At 46.3% G+C, this 18536-nt stretch overlaps 1 protein-coding gene across 2 annotated transcripts in view; it reads right to left on the reverse strand.

Annotated features, from left to right (window-relative positions):
• Nucleotides 1–18536, reverse strand: part of LOC117153512 (homeobox protein araucan) — a 74622-nt gene that overhangs the window by 22903 nt on the left and 33183 nt on the right. For both annotated transcript variants that reach the window (XM_033327619.2, XM_033327620.2), the window contains exons 2-3: nucleotides 14475–14870; nucleotides 3391–3524 (exon numbers count right to left, since the gene is read on the reverse strand). In XM_033327619.2, coding sequence (XP_033183510.1) covers nucleotides 3391–3524; nucleotides 14475–14870 — 530 coding nt within the window. The remainder of the gene's footprint in view (nucleotides 1–3390; nucleotides 3525–14474; nucleotides 14871–18536) is intronic.

An 18536-nucleotide genomic window follows, 5' to 3' on the forward strand; every position in this document is an offset into this window, starting at 1 on the left:
GAAGATTATTCGACGGAGTGAATCGAAAAGGAGTGTCGATGTATAAGAAAAGAGAAAAACATTGATCACGTTAGCTCGCGCTATAAATTGTTTCAGGAAATTAATGTTCTCCGATAGAATTAAATGAACTGTATTGATTACCACGTGGGAAACTTGTCGTGGAACGAGCCTTTCGGCAAACTGGATAAATACCAGCCGCGATATTTTTCACACTATTATTACACGCCATTAGTAAACAGTTAGTGATTCCGTAATTTCAATATTCTTCCCATGTTCCCCTCATACTCGGCGTTTAAAATATTTAATTCAGCAAAGTAGCGATTAGAGGTAACGGAAGTTCTTTAAAAGGAGAAAACAGAAGCAGACGGCACGAGGGTTTCGAATTCAGCGTCACGGAAGAAAGGATGCAAAGGCACATGGATGCTGGCGACAGTTCCCAAAGGATCCTAACGACGTATTTCTCATTTCCTGTAATCACAGCGTCCTCATCCGTCCGTCTCAATCGAGTCGCTTCAGCCTGTTAGCGGACAGTTCTCCAATTCAAGCGTTCGAAACGCGGCACCGAGCGGAGAGCCGGCGAGCGCGCCGCTGATGAAACAATAGCGGCCCGTCGCCAACGACGAAAGTGACGACAGAGAGAGAGAGAGAGAGAGAGAGAGAGAGAGAGAGAGAGAGAAAGAAGCGAAGCGACGAGGAGCACAGCACAGACACAGAGTGGAGGAGACAAATAGAACGAGGGAGGACAACGAGGAAAGAGGGCGAGAGAGGGCCGTCGTATTATTAAGCAAGTAAATTAATAGAGGCTCGGCGAGCAATGGAGAGCGCCGCCCGAGCGAAGAGGGTGAATATTCCACGATAAACAATGCCTACAGTTCGGAGTTTTGCACGGGGCGAGCGCGCACACACGCTTCGCGGCGACGTGTACGCGCGTTCGTTGGAAGCGGGGATTCTCTAGGAGGAGAAAGAGGTAGAAGAGAAGGAGGAAGAGACGGCGAGGGACAGAGAGTACCGGTGGATACAGGAGAGAGAATCAAAACTGCGACGTGTGGTGCGTGAACGAGCGAGCAAGCCGAGCAGAGGAGGTGTACACGCGCGTGAACTGTGCAGAGAGCCTAGCGTGTTTGTGTGTGGACACGAGGGTTGCTAAGCAAAGTAAGTAAAGCACCTGTGGGAGCTGGCTCGCTTTGGAGGGTGGAAGGAGGTAGCTACGTTAGAGGTGGAAGAAGACGAGGTGGGAGAGGAGAAACGTAGCAGAGACCGAGGAACGAGGAGCTTGATAGCGAAAGAGAGTGGCGGCAAGGGGGGAGAGCGAGGAGGGAGGGAAAGGGAGAGCGAGCGAAAGAGAGAATAGAGACTAGAGAGGCTTGGCGAACAGGCGAGCCAACCCCGGGAGGAAGCCAATCAATAAACTCACTCACTCGCTCTCCTACGGAGAGAGACCTACTGCTCTCCCTACACTCGCAATGCGACTATATATGTATACAGGCAACCTGGAAGCCTCCATTACGTACGCCCACTCGGCTGCCTACAGCCATTTTGTAACCGTTCGCCGTGCACGGTTTCTCTCGAATCTCTGTGTCTTCTCATCCCCCTGAGCAAACGAGAGAGACAGAGAGAAAGAGAGAGAGAGAGAGAGAGAGAGAAAGAAAGAAGGAGAGAAGGACGACCCGACCTGACCACGTCACGTTCAACGATGACGAGAAAGCGCCGTTCGGCGAGATCAAAGGAACTCGAACGGCTGTCGATCGAGATCTAGCTCGATATCGAGTTCTTCCTCGCGATTCTTATCACCGCCAATGATCTTTTCCCTTCTAATTATCCATCGAAATTTCCTCTCGTGAAACGAGAAACGTGTCTCCGTGGAGAAACGTGTTTTGAAATAAAGGGGAGAAAAAAAGAAGAGCGAAAAAGAAACGAGAATTTAGATTTACGAGCCACGAGGAAAAATCGAGAGCTGCAGGGGAACCAAGTGTTTCCAATTACGCCTAGCGTCGAAATCTACGTCGATGTCTCGTTTTGTCAACGGCACGCGACACATGGTTTTCGAAAATAACCCTGTTCGTTCCCACGAAAGCTGCTCGGAAGCTACCAAGAACCGTAGCCAGCGCGCCACCTTCGAGCCGGGTTGTTACATGCAGGTTACCAGGGCGGAGCTTCTCTTTCGTCTTTTTTTCTCATAAAACGCTCTCACGAAGAAAGTAACGCGACCTGGTTTATTTTCCTCCGTGTTCCCCGTTCGACGCTCCACCAACGACGAAATTGCCACTCGCGAAAGGTGACCATGTCCCTTTACCTTCTTTTTATTTTTGCACGTCGTGTTTCGAGTAAACGCGCCACCTGCGAATGTTGGTGTCGCCGCGGCAAAAGAGCGACTTTTTCCCCATAATTTTAATTCTGCCCCGATAAATAATCGTTCTACCGTTCTGACAGATTTTGATATATCGCCGATGTATCGCGATACAGCGGCGCGCGTCGAGCGTGCTACGCGAGAGAGCGAAATAAATTTCCGTCGTAAATTCGCCCGTCACTTTTTCGTCCGTGCTGCCATTATTAATCAAAACACGGATCCGTAACGAAAATACGGATCCCGTGGGCCGGCCTCTATCCGCCCGCTGAAAATACACACCGTCACCGACGAAATCACTTACTCCGATACAATGTTTGCGGCCACGGATCGACGGTGTCGTCCCCAATGCGCGACAACCACCTCTTTCTCGCCATCGATATTCCGCAGCTTCCCTACAAGATGAAGTGCAGGGGTCCTCGTGTTGACAGCACCCTCGTAACTCTTATCCACGAGCGGCAAGAACGAGCATCCGGTTTGCTCGTCACCCTTCTTACGGATTAATTGTCGCCTACCTTCGTTTGGCCGTGTGTTGTTTTGTAAATACCAGTCTCGAGACTCGATGGGGAGAAATGATGATTGAAACGGCACGTGGAATAAAGGACGGCGACTCTTGAAACGAGCGAAGATAGAAAGAATTGGACGATTTATCCCGTTGTTTTCAGACGATTTTACAATCGTCTCGTAAAGCCTCCTTGGATGAAGTAAAAAGAATCGAAAGTCGCGACTTTGAGATTCGAATCGAGTACCTTTAAACGCGAACGCGAAGCAGAAAAGGCAGTTGTCCGTTTGGTATAAACATCAACGGGCCGCTTAAAATTGTGTATCACTCCGGTTATATCGGGGCAAAGATATTACGAATTCGCGATAACGATAACCATTGCTGCCGGGATATGTGTAACGAGTACGAGAGATCGTGACTCCTGTTTTAATGGCGGCACCGAGAGCGGTTCTCGAGCCACGCGAAGGGACGAGAGAGAGTGGAACTCGGCTGGTGGTTTAATCTAATGGAGCCGAGAGACCATGAAACCTGGTGATAAACTCACCCGTAGGCGGCCAGGGTTGGATCGTAGGGATAGTAACCCGTAGCGGCAGGTTGGAGGGCGGCGGTGCCCCATGCAGCACCCATATCCGCCGTCATCCCCATTCCTGTCGTGTCCTTCAATCCGTACGGATTTCCCTGCAATCGAATCGCATAATTAATTACCTTAGTAGAGATTGCGGCAACTCGAACGTGTAGAAATTAGAAATTCAAAGTACCCTTCAAAGTTACGGTAGGAAATTAAAAAAAAAAAAAAAAAAAAGAAAAGAAAAAAGAAAGAGTAAGTAAAGATTTTGTTTCCGCATGGAGGAATTTAATTTTAGATGGCGTAAATTAGCATTATTAATTGGTAATTATTTGTAACATCAAGGAGAAGAGACGAAAACGAACAACACGATCCATCTTCCACCTTCTTATCTATCTGCGTATTAAGGTCAGCCGTGCGAGAGCGCTTAAGACCGCAATGTTACAACTAGCTTTATTGTAAACATTGGATACCATATGACAACGCTACACCAACTTTTAAAACGATGATCGATTAGCTACAAGCGACGATGGTTACCAAGGATGAATACATTGTCTCGGCAAGTTGCACACCTTCCGGCGAAGCTAAAATAAATACACGGTATAAAACTCAACAACGTGTATCATTTATCCGTACGATTACACGTACCATTCGAGATATCGCATTCGTATGTTAACAAGAACGGCACAAGCACCAGAATCGCGACCATGAAGAATGATATACAAAAGCGACGGTTATTTTTACCACCGCCTCGTGACTAATTTCGTCTCCAAGCTCGAATATTCCCTGTCCCGAACGGAGCAGCCCACTCGCGGCAATTTATGCAAACGGTCCATCCGAATTAAAATCGATCGATCCATCATCTTAAGCGGCAATCTCGCCGCGGCGCAGGTTCGTTCCAACGAGGTCACGCGGATCAGTCAATCCATCGACGAGTGACTGACGATCCGTTAATCGAGCTACACCCACGAGAAACGCTCGTATTATCCACCAGCGAATTCGTTCGCCAGTAATAAAACGATTCCAGGGACGATTATCGCCGCGAACAATCGTGTACTTCGCCGTTCTTTTCTCCTTCCACTTCGCCTGGTTCTTCGAAAGGAAAAACGAAACAAACGTTGGAGAAAGAGAGACACGAACGAGGCAAGGGAGCGAAAATTTCGAGTTTTAAACGAGCCAACGCAGACGCTGCGACTCCGTCTCGGCCGGATATGTCTACTGGAGCACCGACTCGCGGGAATTGGATGTTTCCAAGTTTCGGTACAAAGCTCGTCATAAAGACGCCCCTTGCTCCGAGGCAGAGACAGAGAATCGAGGAGAGACCCGAAGAAAAAAAGGAGAGAATAGACAGTGACGTTTGGGGGTGGAGAAGCACGAGAAACGGTGGCGGCGCGTTTGCTGGCTAATGGTAGCACAATGGGATATTATTAGAACGAAGGCTTAAAGCCGTTTGGCGCCAGGAAGTTTCGCGTTACACAGATCGGCGGCGACTCGTTCGCCTTGCTTCCCTGACTCTTAATTCTCGCCGGGTTCATCCCTTCGTTTCGATTTTCGAATCCGCTCCGCTCCGCTCCGGTAGCCGTGGCTACCTTTGTGGACCACCTTCTTTTTTTCCTTCTTCCTTCCAATATGTAAAAAAGAAGCGGAGAAGAGGAAAGAAAGAAAGGGCACACGTATTTGTCCCCTGTTGCCGGACTTCCATGCCTTCTCTTTCCACGGAGGCAACTTTAATGGAGAACCGCGGGTGGTCCACCGTCGACGCCTCCAACTATTGTTACGAGTGCGGAACGCCGCTCGGTCACCAGCCGATTATACGACCCACCGTGCATTATTAAGGTAGCAATAAACATGCGCCAGTCGAATTTTCTGAACGCATTAGGACAGATGACAAGCCTCGCATAGACTTGATCCTTATATCTGGTCTTCGAAACTACAAGCGACCGATATTAGCTTCAAAATCATAGTCAATTAATATTTCTGTAGTAACGAACCATTCCACTTTCGAATATGAAACCTATACGTTTCTTTCTCTTCCGATAAACGCTCGTAGAAATTACAGAGACGGTATCTTTCGCCGTTTGATCAGCGTGCGTCACGACACAGCCGCGTCTCCGGGCGAAAAACGATGTCGCGGCCGATTATTATCAGAGAGCACGTGCACGAACGGATATCGGTGGATCGACTGCGATGAAGCGATTTACGACTGGCGTGCATTTGAGTATACGTGACGAGCCCAGAAATTATTAAACAGCAAGTGGAAGCGTATAAATTCGATTAACGTTAGATTCGAGGCCGAATAAACGTTCCGTTCGTTCTTTTCGTTGTTCGTGGTTCTGATACTCGAAAGGTGAACGAAATGGCGAACGCAAGTTTTTTTTCCATGTTCCATGGGTACTACAATTTAAAAAATTTCCAAGTTCTCGTCGATTCGTCCTTGATCGCGTATGGAGAAGGAAAGCGAGAGAACGGCATCTACTTTATTTGCTGAGAGTTCTTTTTACGACTATGTTGCATGATACGTACTGTTCGCCGGAACTCTAACCTTTCCTTCGCTATAGAAAGCTTCGAACCTGTAACCGCCAAACCGATGCTTAGTAAAAAAGGAAAGCTTCCAACCCTTTTTAATTCCGTGTAACACAAAACAAAGCTAAAACAAACCTTACCACGTTACTCTAAAACTTAATCCAAACGCTTCTTCCACACCCTCGGGAAGCCGTGATTCGCCGCGCCCGCGCGCGCACACACATACACACACGTACACTTATATACATACACACACGGCCAATTAGCACACGCGGCCGTACTGCCCGAAAGTTTGACGGCCGAGTACAATGGCAAGTTGGACGGCGCCGTTTCGCGGAGTTCGATCCTGAGGTCAGCGACAAAAGACAACCGGCGGAAAAGTTGGCCGAATATAAAGAGGGGACGACGTGACACGAGGCCCTCGAAGTTTAAAGTTGGAGGCTCGGCCAGCAGTTCGGCTCGACGATAATTTAATTAACGGTCGACAGGGTGGGTCGAAGGGATCGGACGGAGTTTAGTATCGATGCGTAACGATAATGAAGCCGTAGTGAGTTTTCGCGTGGGACAGCAGCTTTCAGAACATTCTAAGCTACGAGGCGATCGGTTCGCGAGATTTCGTTGAACGTTCCTTCATTCGCGAGATGATAGATCGTACATGCTCTCTATTCGGAAGACTATTTATTCTGCGGAGAGCTTGCGTTGAACAAGGACCACCGTGGTCGGCTAAAAGAGGCCACTTTTTATTAGTTCCTTTATCGCTCTTCGCTCTCGCGCCACCCACTTCATTCAATGCTAATCCGATTCTTATTATATTATAATGCTCGTCGAAACGACGGCGCGCCGGCCGAATCGTCGGAAGCACATGCTTCCTGCTTAACGATCCCCACTTTTTCTGCCTTTCTCTATTTTTTTCCTTCCTCGTCTTTCGAAGAGACAAAGGGTCACCGGTGAAACGAGGAAGAAAAGATCGAAGGAACACGAGAAGGAACAACGGCAACGTAGAGGAACAGGTTGAAACGAGGAAATTCGCGCCGCTATTGGTTTGCGCGACGACAGCATCGTCGTTGCTGCATGTGCCGCCTGTCGATGACCTTATTTGAATCACCTCATTATGTAAGAATTTCGTGTACGCGTTCGAGCTGGCGCGCGAGCGCTCCTCTTAGGTAACAGAATGCGTGTTCGCGAGTCAAGTACCGAGCTGAAATCAAAGACTTTTATTCGACTTTCTTCTTCTGAAGTCTTACGGGTTTCTTCTTTCCATGTACGCGAACGATCATCACGACGTGGAAATTTGCGAAGGTCCATCGCGCCAGAAAGGCGTTATTGCCCAGTAAAGACGTTCAGGGAGCCATGTAGCAAGAGGAATACCCGATCCGATGCGAGTTAGCCGGCGGGAAATGGGGAAAATAAAGCGAACGGTTTCAGCGTATTCGCGACTCAAATGGCGGAACATCTGATAGGATAAAAGTTGCTCGAAACAAAACCGTTGCTTATCAAACTCGACTACATTTTATTTCATTTCGTAGTCAATATATATATCTGAGAAGCGATAAGATTATCTACATTATATTCGATATGCGTTACTAATAACTTCACCCTTTCAGATAAGATTAGTTGGCGAGCAACAACTATTTTCACACGATAACGCAGCTTTATTACCAATTCGGGTACTGGTGGGTCGTATTTTCACGCGTGTGCCACCCACCGTTTTATCCTTTGTACGATACATGCAAATAAGTATTATTTTTATAGAAACGTTTATCAACCTGATTACTAAGCAAAGTACTATGAAAATTCCCTAGATGCTGGCAACTTACGCGTTACACTTTTTAAATCCTTCCGCCTCCTAGCGAGATTAAACGACGTTGCACGAACGTCAAGAGGGCATCGATATCGCGAGCGGAGGGTGACCGCGGGCTCGTCAAAATTCTCAAAATTCCCGCTGGTCGTCCATTTATGACATTCCTCGGTTGGCTCGGTTGTCGCACGACCGCGGGAGGCTGAACGATCTCGTCGCGTGCACGAAATTGCACGACGCCGCTGAAATTCCACGAAGGGCTGACCAGGGCGAGCAGGCCGCGGGCTAGCTGCAATTTATTGCGATAAAGGTGCAAAGCTATGACGTTCGGCGCATCGTCTCACGACAAATGGCATTCCTCGAGCGTCGATCGGTCAAGCCCGACTAATAACGCCAACTACCGTCCGGATAGGGGAGCCGCGTTGAATTTTTCGTCTGACGTCTGACACGGGGGACTGCGGTAGGTTCGACTTCCTTCCAGCTACGTATCGAGGAGACTACGCATTGTAGTAAATAAATTCAATTGGTCGCGTCAGGTCGTTTAAAAGCAATCTGATTTGCTTCTCAATCTAAAGCGGGTTACACAAATTTGTATGTCGATGTATTCTCTATATTAAACTATGTACGGATAGTGCAAGGAGGCTTGCTCACCCGATACCTGCCTCGCTCGAGCCTGGTGCGGTCACGTTGAGTACGCGAAGCAAGCAAGCGAGGCAGGATGAGCCACGGTTACGCTTTCCACAAAGTCATTCAATACGCGTCCAAACGAAACGAGTAAGAAGCTGCGGGGCATCTTTGATGTTGCCAAAAATTCGGTACTCGTCGACTCGCCTCGAGACAGCCTCGCGCTGTCTGTGCATATCTTTACCTCTGCTTAATCCTGCTGTTGTCTTCTAGTCTATATTTTAAGAGATACAAACGCAAAGAAGAAGCGAGGAAAAGCAACACGGTTAAAAACAATGGAGTTAATGCTCGGGTAGTAGAATAAACACTCTAACGTTCTACCAATCAAAGTGACAGAAACGTAATACCGCCAGCAAAGTCGTAAGAAGAGAATACCTGGAATCGACTTTGGCCAACAATATTTACCAGCATTTGACGCTGCGATCTCGCTACGCTTCCCCCTCCATTACACATGGATGTAAGAAACAGTAGAGGGAGGAGTTGTCTGTAACGCTGGCGTTGAGAGGAGCAGCCTTCGGCAAATAATTTCGTGCCTCCTATACCTAGTCTGTATAAACGCGATGAACTCTGGTATTCTGACTCGAACGTTTCCAACTTAGAACGCGTCTACGTTACAGGATGTTACACAAGCGACGTGTGCAACGAGCATTATCAAGTTTCAGCCGGACACCATAACGATGTCGGGGAATAAAGATCGGTGGGCAACGCTTGTGTATTTACCGGGGACGCGTTTACATACATTAGTGGTACGAGCGTAGCGCGAAACACGCGTTACACCAAGCCAAGAACCGTGTAGGCACATTGTATCGCATGCGAGCCGCGCGTAACTGCCAATTATAAGAGCGTAAACGGTCCGCGATTAAGAGTGCTACGTGTGTTACGCTTATCAATGAGCCGTAAAGTAACGCATTTCGCGATATCGCGGATCGGAATGCTCCAACGGCTCTTTCATTGCGCCGGAGACATGCGACCGCGTGGATTCGAGCGGACGAGCCCGCTCTGCGAAGAGACAGGAAACGTCCGCTATTTCCATTTATTCGAATAATCGCGTGGGATCACGCCAACATGTGTTTCCAGATAAAACACAAGAAATTTCAATCTTTTTCTAAGTCGTTGCAACGGAAATCTTTTTATCCTTTTGTAGTCGAAAAGTGGAATAATATACGGCCTTGAGCCATTAACTAAACGCGTGAGAACCTTTTTGAATCGGATACAAACTAGATTGAGGGGGACAATTATAAAGTGAAACGAATTGTTGGAACGATACGTTAAAATCTACCGAAGCAGTGTCTCGAGGATTGCTAACAACACCGTTGTACGTAGGTTGAACTTGTTCGTCGCTGTGATTCGATCTTGAAGGACACAAACGACAAAAATTTACGTTGCACCCCTTCAAGTCTGAGTTTCGTACATCACACGATAGGTACGAAATCCTGTTTCTCTATGTACTTTTAAAGAGAACCAACTTAATTCGCAATTCCATTTAATTAACAGAACGACAACAACCTCGACGACACCAAACGCAGCTGAACCAGTATCGACTCCATAAGTAGGTTCGTTGCAGCGCTACTTCTGCTTCCCGCCTTTCCTTCGCTTCCTCTTTCCTCGGCCCGTTGCGAAGAGCATCGAGAACGAGCCACGGCAGCGTTTAAGAATCGCGCGGAACACAATTTTTCACCCAGGCATCGAACTTCTAGTCGATAACGTTCCGCGCCTAATCGAGCGACAATTTATGAATGACACTGTCGAGAAACGGTGTCATAATTGGCGTACAACGTGTCGGGAAATATCCCAGAATCGATTAACATCCGCTTCAAAACGCTACGCACTCGCGAAACGAACTGTGAAATAACAGAAATCACACCCTGTGCGTTTCAATCCGCATTCCTTGCGTTCGCGAGCCACCCGCACCCTATCGCCGATAAAACGCCAATCTAAATTAATTTGTCGACCCGATATCGTGCGTTCGTCGATCGCTGGCACATTCATAATGCTGATTGTCATGGAATCACGTGAACCGTTAAGGTCGACGATTACGAGTTTACAGGGGAAAGGGAATCGAGCGATTGGATATGTTTGAATCACTGGTTCTATTTAACCCATTAAGAATTGGCAGCGCCACGGCATTGCGTAACATTTTATTTGCAATTCGTTTTCGATTCGTATCATCGAATTTTACTTTTTAATATCGTTGCTGGAAAGAGAAATTCTGAGAATTTCATAGATTTTTGATATCTTGAAAATAATAGAACGTAAGTTACGGTATTTTTGTTTTCCAACTTCTACCATGTATGCTGTGTACGTACTGTACTGGCTCTTTAATGGCTTGATTGTGCTGTATAACACAATTTAACGAATATTAATAGCGAAATCTTACAGGTTACAAATTACTTATGCTAATAAATTCTTCTGCGTGACAGTAGCAATTTTGCAATAAAAACAGGTATAACTTAGTTTTACAAATTGCAAGTCAGCTAAGTGTATAATTTACAACATGTTACTTGTCAATTCATTAATATTAATTAGTGCATTATTGTGCAAGAGAATTCTATTCTATGAACTGAAGTGACTATTACATTACATGTCTGTTATAAATTTAATCCCCCGAAACAGGGGAAAACATTGACAGCGTTTGCTGTATAATAAAGTCGCTGGAGAAAGTACTTGCAAATACTCTTATTTTCAATGAAACGTTGTTTCAATTTCCTTATCAGATTCTACTTTTTCATTACGTTCCTGTCTCGTTTCATTCCTCGTACTACTATAATGCTATTAATCAGCGTAATTAGGGCTCGTAATTGGTACCTATCATCGAATGGTCACGACTCGCAACCCTCTTCAAAGAATCGCGCACAAAATCCAAGTCATTCTTACGTTTCGTCAGCTTGACTGTTCGAGATAAATAGACGAGCGATGGTATCTCTCGTTATCAGTTCCGACCGGGACTGATTGCGCGGTGAAGATCAAAAAGCCGCGGTTAGCATTTGCGGTGGTGAAGATAAACGCTTCGAAAGAACCAAACCGTGTAACGACACGCGCGCATTATCGGCCGCTAGATGGAGTCACGACGATAACTTTCCAACTTGAGAATCGGTGTCGTGCGATCGATACGCGGGGCACGGAAAATATTCCGAGAAAATTTGAATGTCATGGAACGATGAGGCTCGCGACAGTCGAAATCGTTCGTTATCTGCGATTTCATCCGATTCGTTCCATTTGGCGATGTAAAAAGCGACCGTATAATTTCACCCAATGAAAGGTGGCCGGTCGTTATCGAAAGACACGCGTTGCTGATTGGCTGTGTGCACGGTTCGAGGTAGAAATTCATCATAAACGTGGATATCACGGACATTCGTATCTCGATCAGTTAAATACTCGGTTACACTCTGTCTACCTCGCATCGTCACCTTGTCCTATTTTAAGGCGGCTGTCCCGTTAATTAAATCGCGCTCAGAGAGAAGCTGTTAAGATAAGAAAACCGGCACTTTTGTCACGGAAATATCTATTCCTGAACCAGTGGAATTTTGCTTCCGTGTCGATGTTGAAAGAGCGTTAAACGAATTCCAGTTTCAATTTGATTTCGATTACGTCTTTGTACGTGAGATTTAAATGGCTTGTTGCGTTTAAGTGGTAGAATGACGAGTCACTCCGGACGGTGCCATAGAGGGATAAGTCTGTACCTGGAACTCGTTGCCTGCCTTTATCCAATCAGTCTCGACTGGTTGGCAGAGGGGCGCAAGATTGATTGTTCCATGATTTCGTCCAAAACAACCAATTAGTATAATTATGCCGATAAATTCAAATTTAATTGGCCGCGCTTCCTCTCTCCACCCCGGAGAACTTTCTCGTACAACGAAAGCCAAATAACGCTAATAACGCGCCAGTTATTATCTTCGAAGCAACGTATTTTGGAACAAAGTTCGAATCTAATTGCACGAACGATCCGTCGTATGAGAAAGGAAAGCAAACGCGTACACGGTGCTCGATGCACGCCACAGGAAACGCGTGTTTCGTACGATAAAAATTCACCGACACGATATTCTAACGTATGATACGGCGTGTCTCGAATTGACCTTTCACTCTGGCAAAGGATTAATGTACTTATCGTTCGCAACGTACTACGAGAGAACTGCGGCGGCAAAAAGGAGAACGTCGCGTCGCCGGCAATAAATGCAGAATTTAATTATCAGCTCTCTCTGTCTATCCCTTTCTTGGTTCGAAGCTCGCCGGTCGAAGTCGCTTCAAATGGGCTTGCAACATCTGGCGGACCGAGCGTGTTTTCCACGCCAATCTTTTTATCGTTTCTACCTCCCGGTGGTGAGTATCCACGCTCGAGTGCAGATATAAATTGGCCGAAACCCCGATACGATCGCGCGTCTATTTCTATACGTCTACGTCAACCGCGTTTTATCAGGCTATCGTCGATATGCTCGCGATTAAACGCAAACAGTTTTGCTCTACACGCGTGATCTCGCTCCAATCTCCCGTCTAGAGTTCATTTTTGTCGTGTTCAAAACACTTCATCCGCCTACGTAACATCGTCCGATGCCTCTCTTCCAGACGTCACATTACGTATCTAGTACCAGTTAATAACATCTCTTAATAATTCAACGCCCTATAGAGAATGACCGATGGTCTGCATATTCTCCACTTTACGCGTATAAAGTCGTCGCAGTCTTCTCAACTAAATGCACGTACATCGAACAGAACTCTGACCGTGTCGCGTCGTGTCGATCCCAAGCTCCTTTCGCTTCGAACAAGTTTTACAACGAACTTGAATGTTTCTCGCTCCGCCTACCTATTTCTTCGTGTCCTGCACGCGATACCGATTCGATGTAATTTCAATGTCCGCGGTGACTTAATTACCCACGCCGACACTTTTGTTCGGTAGCACGCGAGCCGCGATCTTCGCGATGTCATTTTCGTCTCGGGTAAAAGCGTTTCTCCTAACGCAACCACGACGAGACTTATTCTTAGCCGTGTTTTTTCCGCGCGATGAAAACGGCCGGGAGGAAACGCGTATGTTTGCACGAGAAACGCGTGTTTCACAAGATTCCCGGCCAGTCTTTGGCGAGAGAGATTCGCCCCTGAAATATAACCGTGAATCCATCATGGAGTCCTCGTTAGACGTAGCTAGACGACGCGAGACGCGTCTTCCGCGAACCGAAACTTAAACGAGATTATCGTTCTGCTCACGACAGCCGCGCGTGAATAATTCGACACAGCCGGCGACGGAGGCGGCTAGAAGACGCGATCGAGTCAGACGCATGGATTTCTCGGTGGTTCTAGCGGGCGCGAGAGAGACTCGTCTCCGCGTTTCCATCAACCGGGATTCCAAGCTAATTCGTGACAGGACCAACCGCTAATCCGTCTTGAGTTCGGCCAGTGAGAGTAATAATTGTCCGGCACGCCTAGCACGACGGTCCGATCAGTCTGCGACCACGATGGTCTCGCATATTTCACGCCTGAAATGTTACAAAGCGTATTGCAAAAGCACAGAGAGGGCGGACGTCTGCTTTCCTCTTTCGAAACGCAGCTAATAAACCGTTTAACGATCGCGTTTATAAATACGACGCGCTCGTAAGTCTTTCGATTAGCGCTACAATACGCAACTCGTGTAATTTATCGTTTCTAAGTAACGAAAGTTATTTCGTCGAGCTATGTAAAGAGTGACACGAAATTCTTTAGTTAGACGAGCATACAGGCTGCGTCGAATAAAAATAATTCCTCATATGCAATAACCATAGAAATATTCTGTAATCTCGGAAGGATATTCGAAAAAAGCCGGGATCTTACTATTTAAATCTCGCGACACTCGCTAACCGCTGTACACGATATTCAAATCCCACCCACCCTACAAAACATTGCCGTACGCAACAGCTTCGTTGAATAATCACCTATGAATAATTCATTTGTCGTTGCGTAAATATCGCTAATTAGCTTCTCGCAATTAACCTGCGACCTTCTTTCTTGTAGAGAAAGGAAAAAAAAGAAAAGGAAAAGAAACGAAAGAAAAAACGAGAGTAGCGCACAAGGAAACAAGACGAGTGATACTCACCAAAGGAGGATAGAACGCGGAGCTGTCCATACCGATGCTAGGATATGGTCCTTGATCGGTGGTGGAGGGTGTCGGCGTAGGGTAAGACGAGTAGGAGGTTGCGGTGGGTGCTAGCCTCGGGTACGCGCCCAGTGCCAACCTGGCCGCGCTGTCGTATTGACAGCTGCAGACTGTTTGTCCGGTCACGGGGTCCGTCATCATGGGCCTGCCGTTTTCGCAGCAACCAGGTCCCGTAGTGCCGGCCACAGGGGTGCTCGCTCCTCCGGAGGCGGGTGCGGCCGCGGCGCCGGTCGTCGTCGCCGTCGACGAAGGCGAGAGCGCGCCAGGGCTGAGTGCGCCTCCCGACGACATCGCCGGCGACGTCGCCGTCGTTGGCTGTCCGCCGCTCACCAGCAGCTAAAATGATTTTAACGGGACGTATTAGCAACATGCTCGCTTGCTTTGGCCAGCTGATTATGGGTGTGTATAGGGTGTGGTTCGAAGGTGTTCCTTATGGGTTTGGGCGGGGTTAAGAATTTGAATAATCGTGAAAGAATTATTTTTTTACGTTTTATAGGAAAAAGGAAAATAATTTGCGGATTTTAACGTAGGTATGGTGTATATGTATGCAAATATACACGTAAGAATAAACGATTGGAGGTATTTTCAGCGTTTGAGCGGAATGGTAGGCGATCGAGATTTTTTCTGATTTTTCGAACAAACGGAGAATAAAAAATCTTTGGCCGTATGGGTTACGATCTTCGTGAACTTGTGGATAGATATCGTGGAACGGGTGGATGGTTCGATAAAAAACTGATTAACAGCGGTTTTGACGAAAGCGGAGATAAGAGGTGATCTTGTCAATGAAATTTGAAGTGGTGGTAACACCGAATAATAAGATAATCAGCTAGATAGGAAATTTAATTGAATTAACATTAAGAAGGACGAGTTTCGGGACGATATCTGATACATCGAACGAATTACGTTTAGATAATCGCGCTCGAGTATCGAAACAAGGTAGAAAAGCTGTACGTAAACAAATTATATGGCAATAACGTGGTACGATATAAAATCCCTACGCCTTTCCTCGACCCTTTGTCCGTGACTCATATTACCGCTGATTCATATTACCCGTTTCGTTGTCGTTTCCGTCAACAGCTCTTAGTTAACACCGTGTACCGATGTACGTAGGTAAAAAAAAAGAAGAAAAAAAAAAGGGGGAAGAAAAGAAAAACGTTCGCAGGTCGAATAAAACAAGTAGATACATGGAAATAAATTGCGAGTTAACCAGGCGATATCGGTTTTAAAAATAATTCTAGAGTAAAGGGTTAATAGCGGTAATGACGGTAATTTCAAAAGCAGGTGATACACGCTTATCGCCGCGGATCCGATTATAAATGCGTGCTCGATAACTCGATAGCAATTCCGTGTTACTTTAATGGACGATAATCGAGGATGGAGTAGCGGTATCTGTCGTTATTAAACAACAGATGACACACGACAATTAACTCCTTAAAAGGACCGTCAACGCGAGAAGGAGATCGAGAGGTGGAACAAATAATAATAAAAAATACGAACTATAATTCACTTCGGAAATCTTTGATCGAAGTTTCAAACGAAGTACGTGCTATGTTTCCCGTGGCTGGAATTATGCAGTGCGACATCAATGTTCACTCGCGATCAGGGTCCTCCGATAGCAATAATTGTCACGTAATTTCGTATAATGACAGCCGAGTATATTTGCCGTAAATGTCACTCGAAGCTTTCCAGACCGAATAAATTAAATGGAAATTTATCTTGGAGCAAGTCAAATTGTTGGCCAGCCTTCGTACATCAACGATCCTTGTTTACGCTTTTACAAACGACCAAAATATCGCATGAAAATTACGCTTGTCGCATGTTAATGCGGAAAGAAACGCACCCGACCGCTTTTTTTCGTCGAAAGTACTTCAATTTTGTTTGGCTGCTATCGCCACGTCGAGAACCAGAACCAGACCAACGATAGCAAATATCTTGATGCGTACGTCGTTCTCCAGCCTAATTGTTGTACACGTTCGACCAAAAATATTCCACGTTTTATGTAACAAAGGATTATTACATTACACTATACGATATCGTTCGAGTGAAAATACAGATAGTGCGTGCAAACACGGAACAAGTTTCGGAACGGCAAATTGCAAATATGTTTTACACGAGTCGACGACATACGCGCTTGATATTCAAAGGAACAGACGATACTTCCAAAAAAAAAAAAAAAAAAAAAAATGCCACCGATCTGTTGATGGATGGACCTAGGTCGGAAAGGACGAGCTTCGCAAAACTATCGATAATTAATGTGGTTGGCGTAATCGATCAGGTTTGAAATTTGCATTATAGTACTTCGGCTTAAAAAACGAGATTGATATCACGCAAGGAGAACAAGACATTACCACCACGATAACTGCTTAATTAATGTTAATCATTCGTACGATATGCAAGAGCTACACAAAGATAAAAAATCGTTTGTCTCGTCGGTCATAATGCACGTCATACCTGTTGCACGTCTTGTTAAAAAATAAAATATAAACAAACGCAACATCGAAATCGAATCGATAAATATACCGATAGGTTTTAATCGCGGGGAGTGCTTTACATAATAATCTTGCGTTAATAACTTCTCGTTAAGGCGTCTCTGAATCGTGCTTCCGTACAACTTTTATCGTCAGTGGACACCTCTGGCTACCTTGCGCTTACGCGCACTGGTGCTTCCATTACGTTTGAATAATCATACGACTGCTCAATGTCTCAACCTATTATTTTTGCTTAGAATACTGAATGTTCTTCGTCGACGCAGTATCGACGGATATAATTCACGGAGTCCTGGTTATTTAGATAATCGCGCGTATACTCCTAGCATTTACAAATTATCTACACGGACAACAGAGTTAACGACGAAGTGGAAAAGCGAACGAGCGAGACAAATTATTTCTAGATTGACTTTCTTGCGTTCGTTTTACCACCGCTAGCGATAAAGTAGCAACGCATCGCGTGTTGCTAGATAAATATTTCTATATCGAAATATATCTGTCACGCATCGAACGACTCCTCTGTTCGGACAGGGCGGAATTTAATCGCGCGCGGATTCCAAAAATACTGGTCTCGTGCATATTAATTCTCCCCGTTTGTTGCCTCTGATTCCACGAACCATGTTCTAGCGTTCTAGGCAGGCAACGGTGGCGCGATCCCGCGATTAATCGCTTCCCAAAGGCAGCGTGCGTCGTCGATCTCTCGCGTAGAGTACTCACGAGGGAAGGTCTGCGTACATATATATCGCGTAGGCTTCTCCGCGCGGTAAATTAGCTCGCGGTAAATGAGGATGAAATGAATCCTGGTAATTAATACGGCAAGGGCGTGGAGTTATTTCGAGAGAACGAGCTCCGGAGAGCTGAAAGGGTGGAAGGGGAGAGAGAGGATCTTGTGTATCGTCGCGTTGATAAAGAGAGTGTTGGTCTCGCGTATTCCGCTTGGTTGTAGAAGCAGAGAGGAAAAGGAGACGAAATCGAAGGAGGAGAAGAAGACGAGTCAGAGGAAAACTGTTCGCTCACGTAGTACCTTTCTATTCGTAGAGCGCGTGTCGAAATCGGAGGCCAGGCGACAGGACGCCCACGGGAAACGTGATAAATAGGATCATCGGAAACATTATTTTCACACGCACGATTTTCCCTTCGCCCCTTTGTTTTCTCGCTGCTCTCCGACAGAAAAGAAATCTCGTCGAACAAGAGGCGGAGAAGAAAAAGGAAGGAGGAAAAGAATGGAGAAGAGGGAGGAAGGAGACGTCGCCACCGTTTTTTATAACGCGTCCATATTTTTCGCGGCGTGGACGTGTTTACGAAAAGCGGGATTCCACGTCGCGCTAAATAGTCGTAAGATATTTCGACGCCCCGTGGCTGCCGGCTACAAATTTCGTCCGATAATTTATCGCTAGTGATACTTAAATAGCGTTCCACCGTGAAATTGGACGACGCGCCGATCATCCACGAGATCATCCTGTCGACCTCCGATTCACCGCAATTCGTACGCGACTTAATTTATTTTCATCAACAT

The sequence above is a fragment of the Bombus vancouverensis genome, chromosome 1, assembly GCF_051014615.1.
Source record: "Bombus vancouverensis nearcticus chromosome 1, iyBomVanc1_principal, whole genome shotgun sequence".
Taxonomy (NCBI): Eukaryota; Metazoa; Arthropoda; class Insecta; order Hymenoptera; family Apidae; genus Bombus; species Bombus vancouverensis.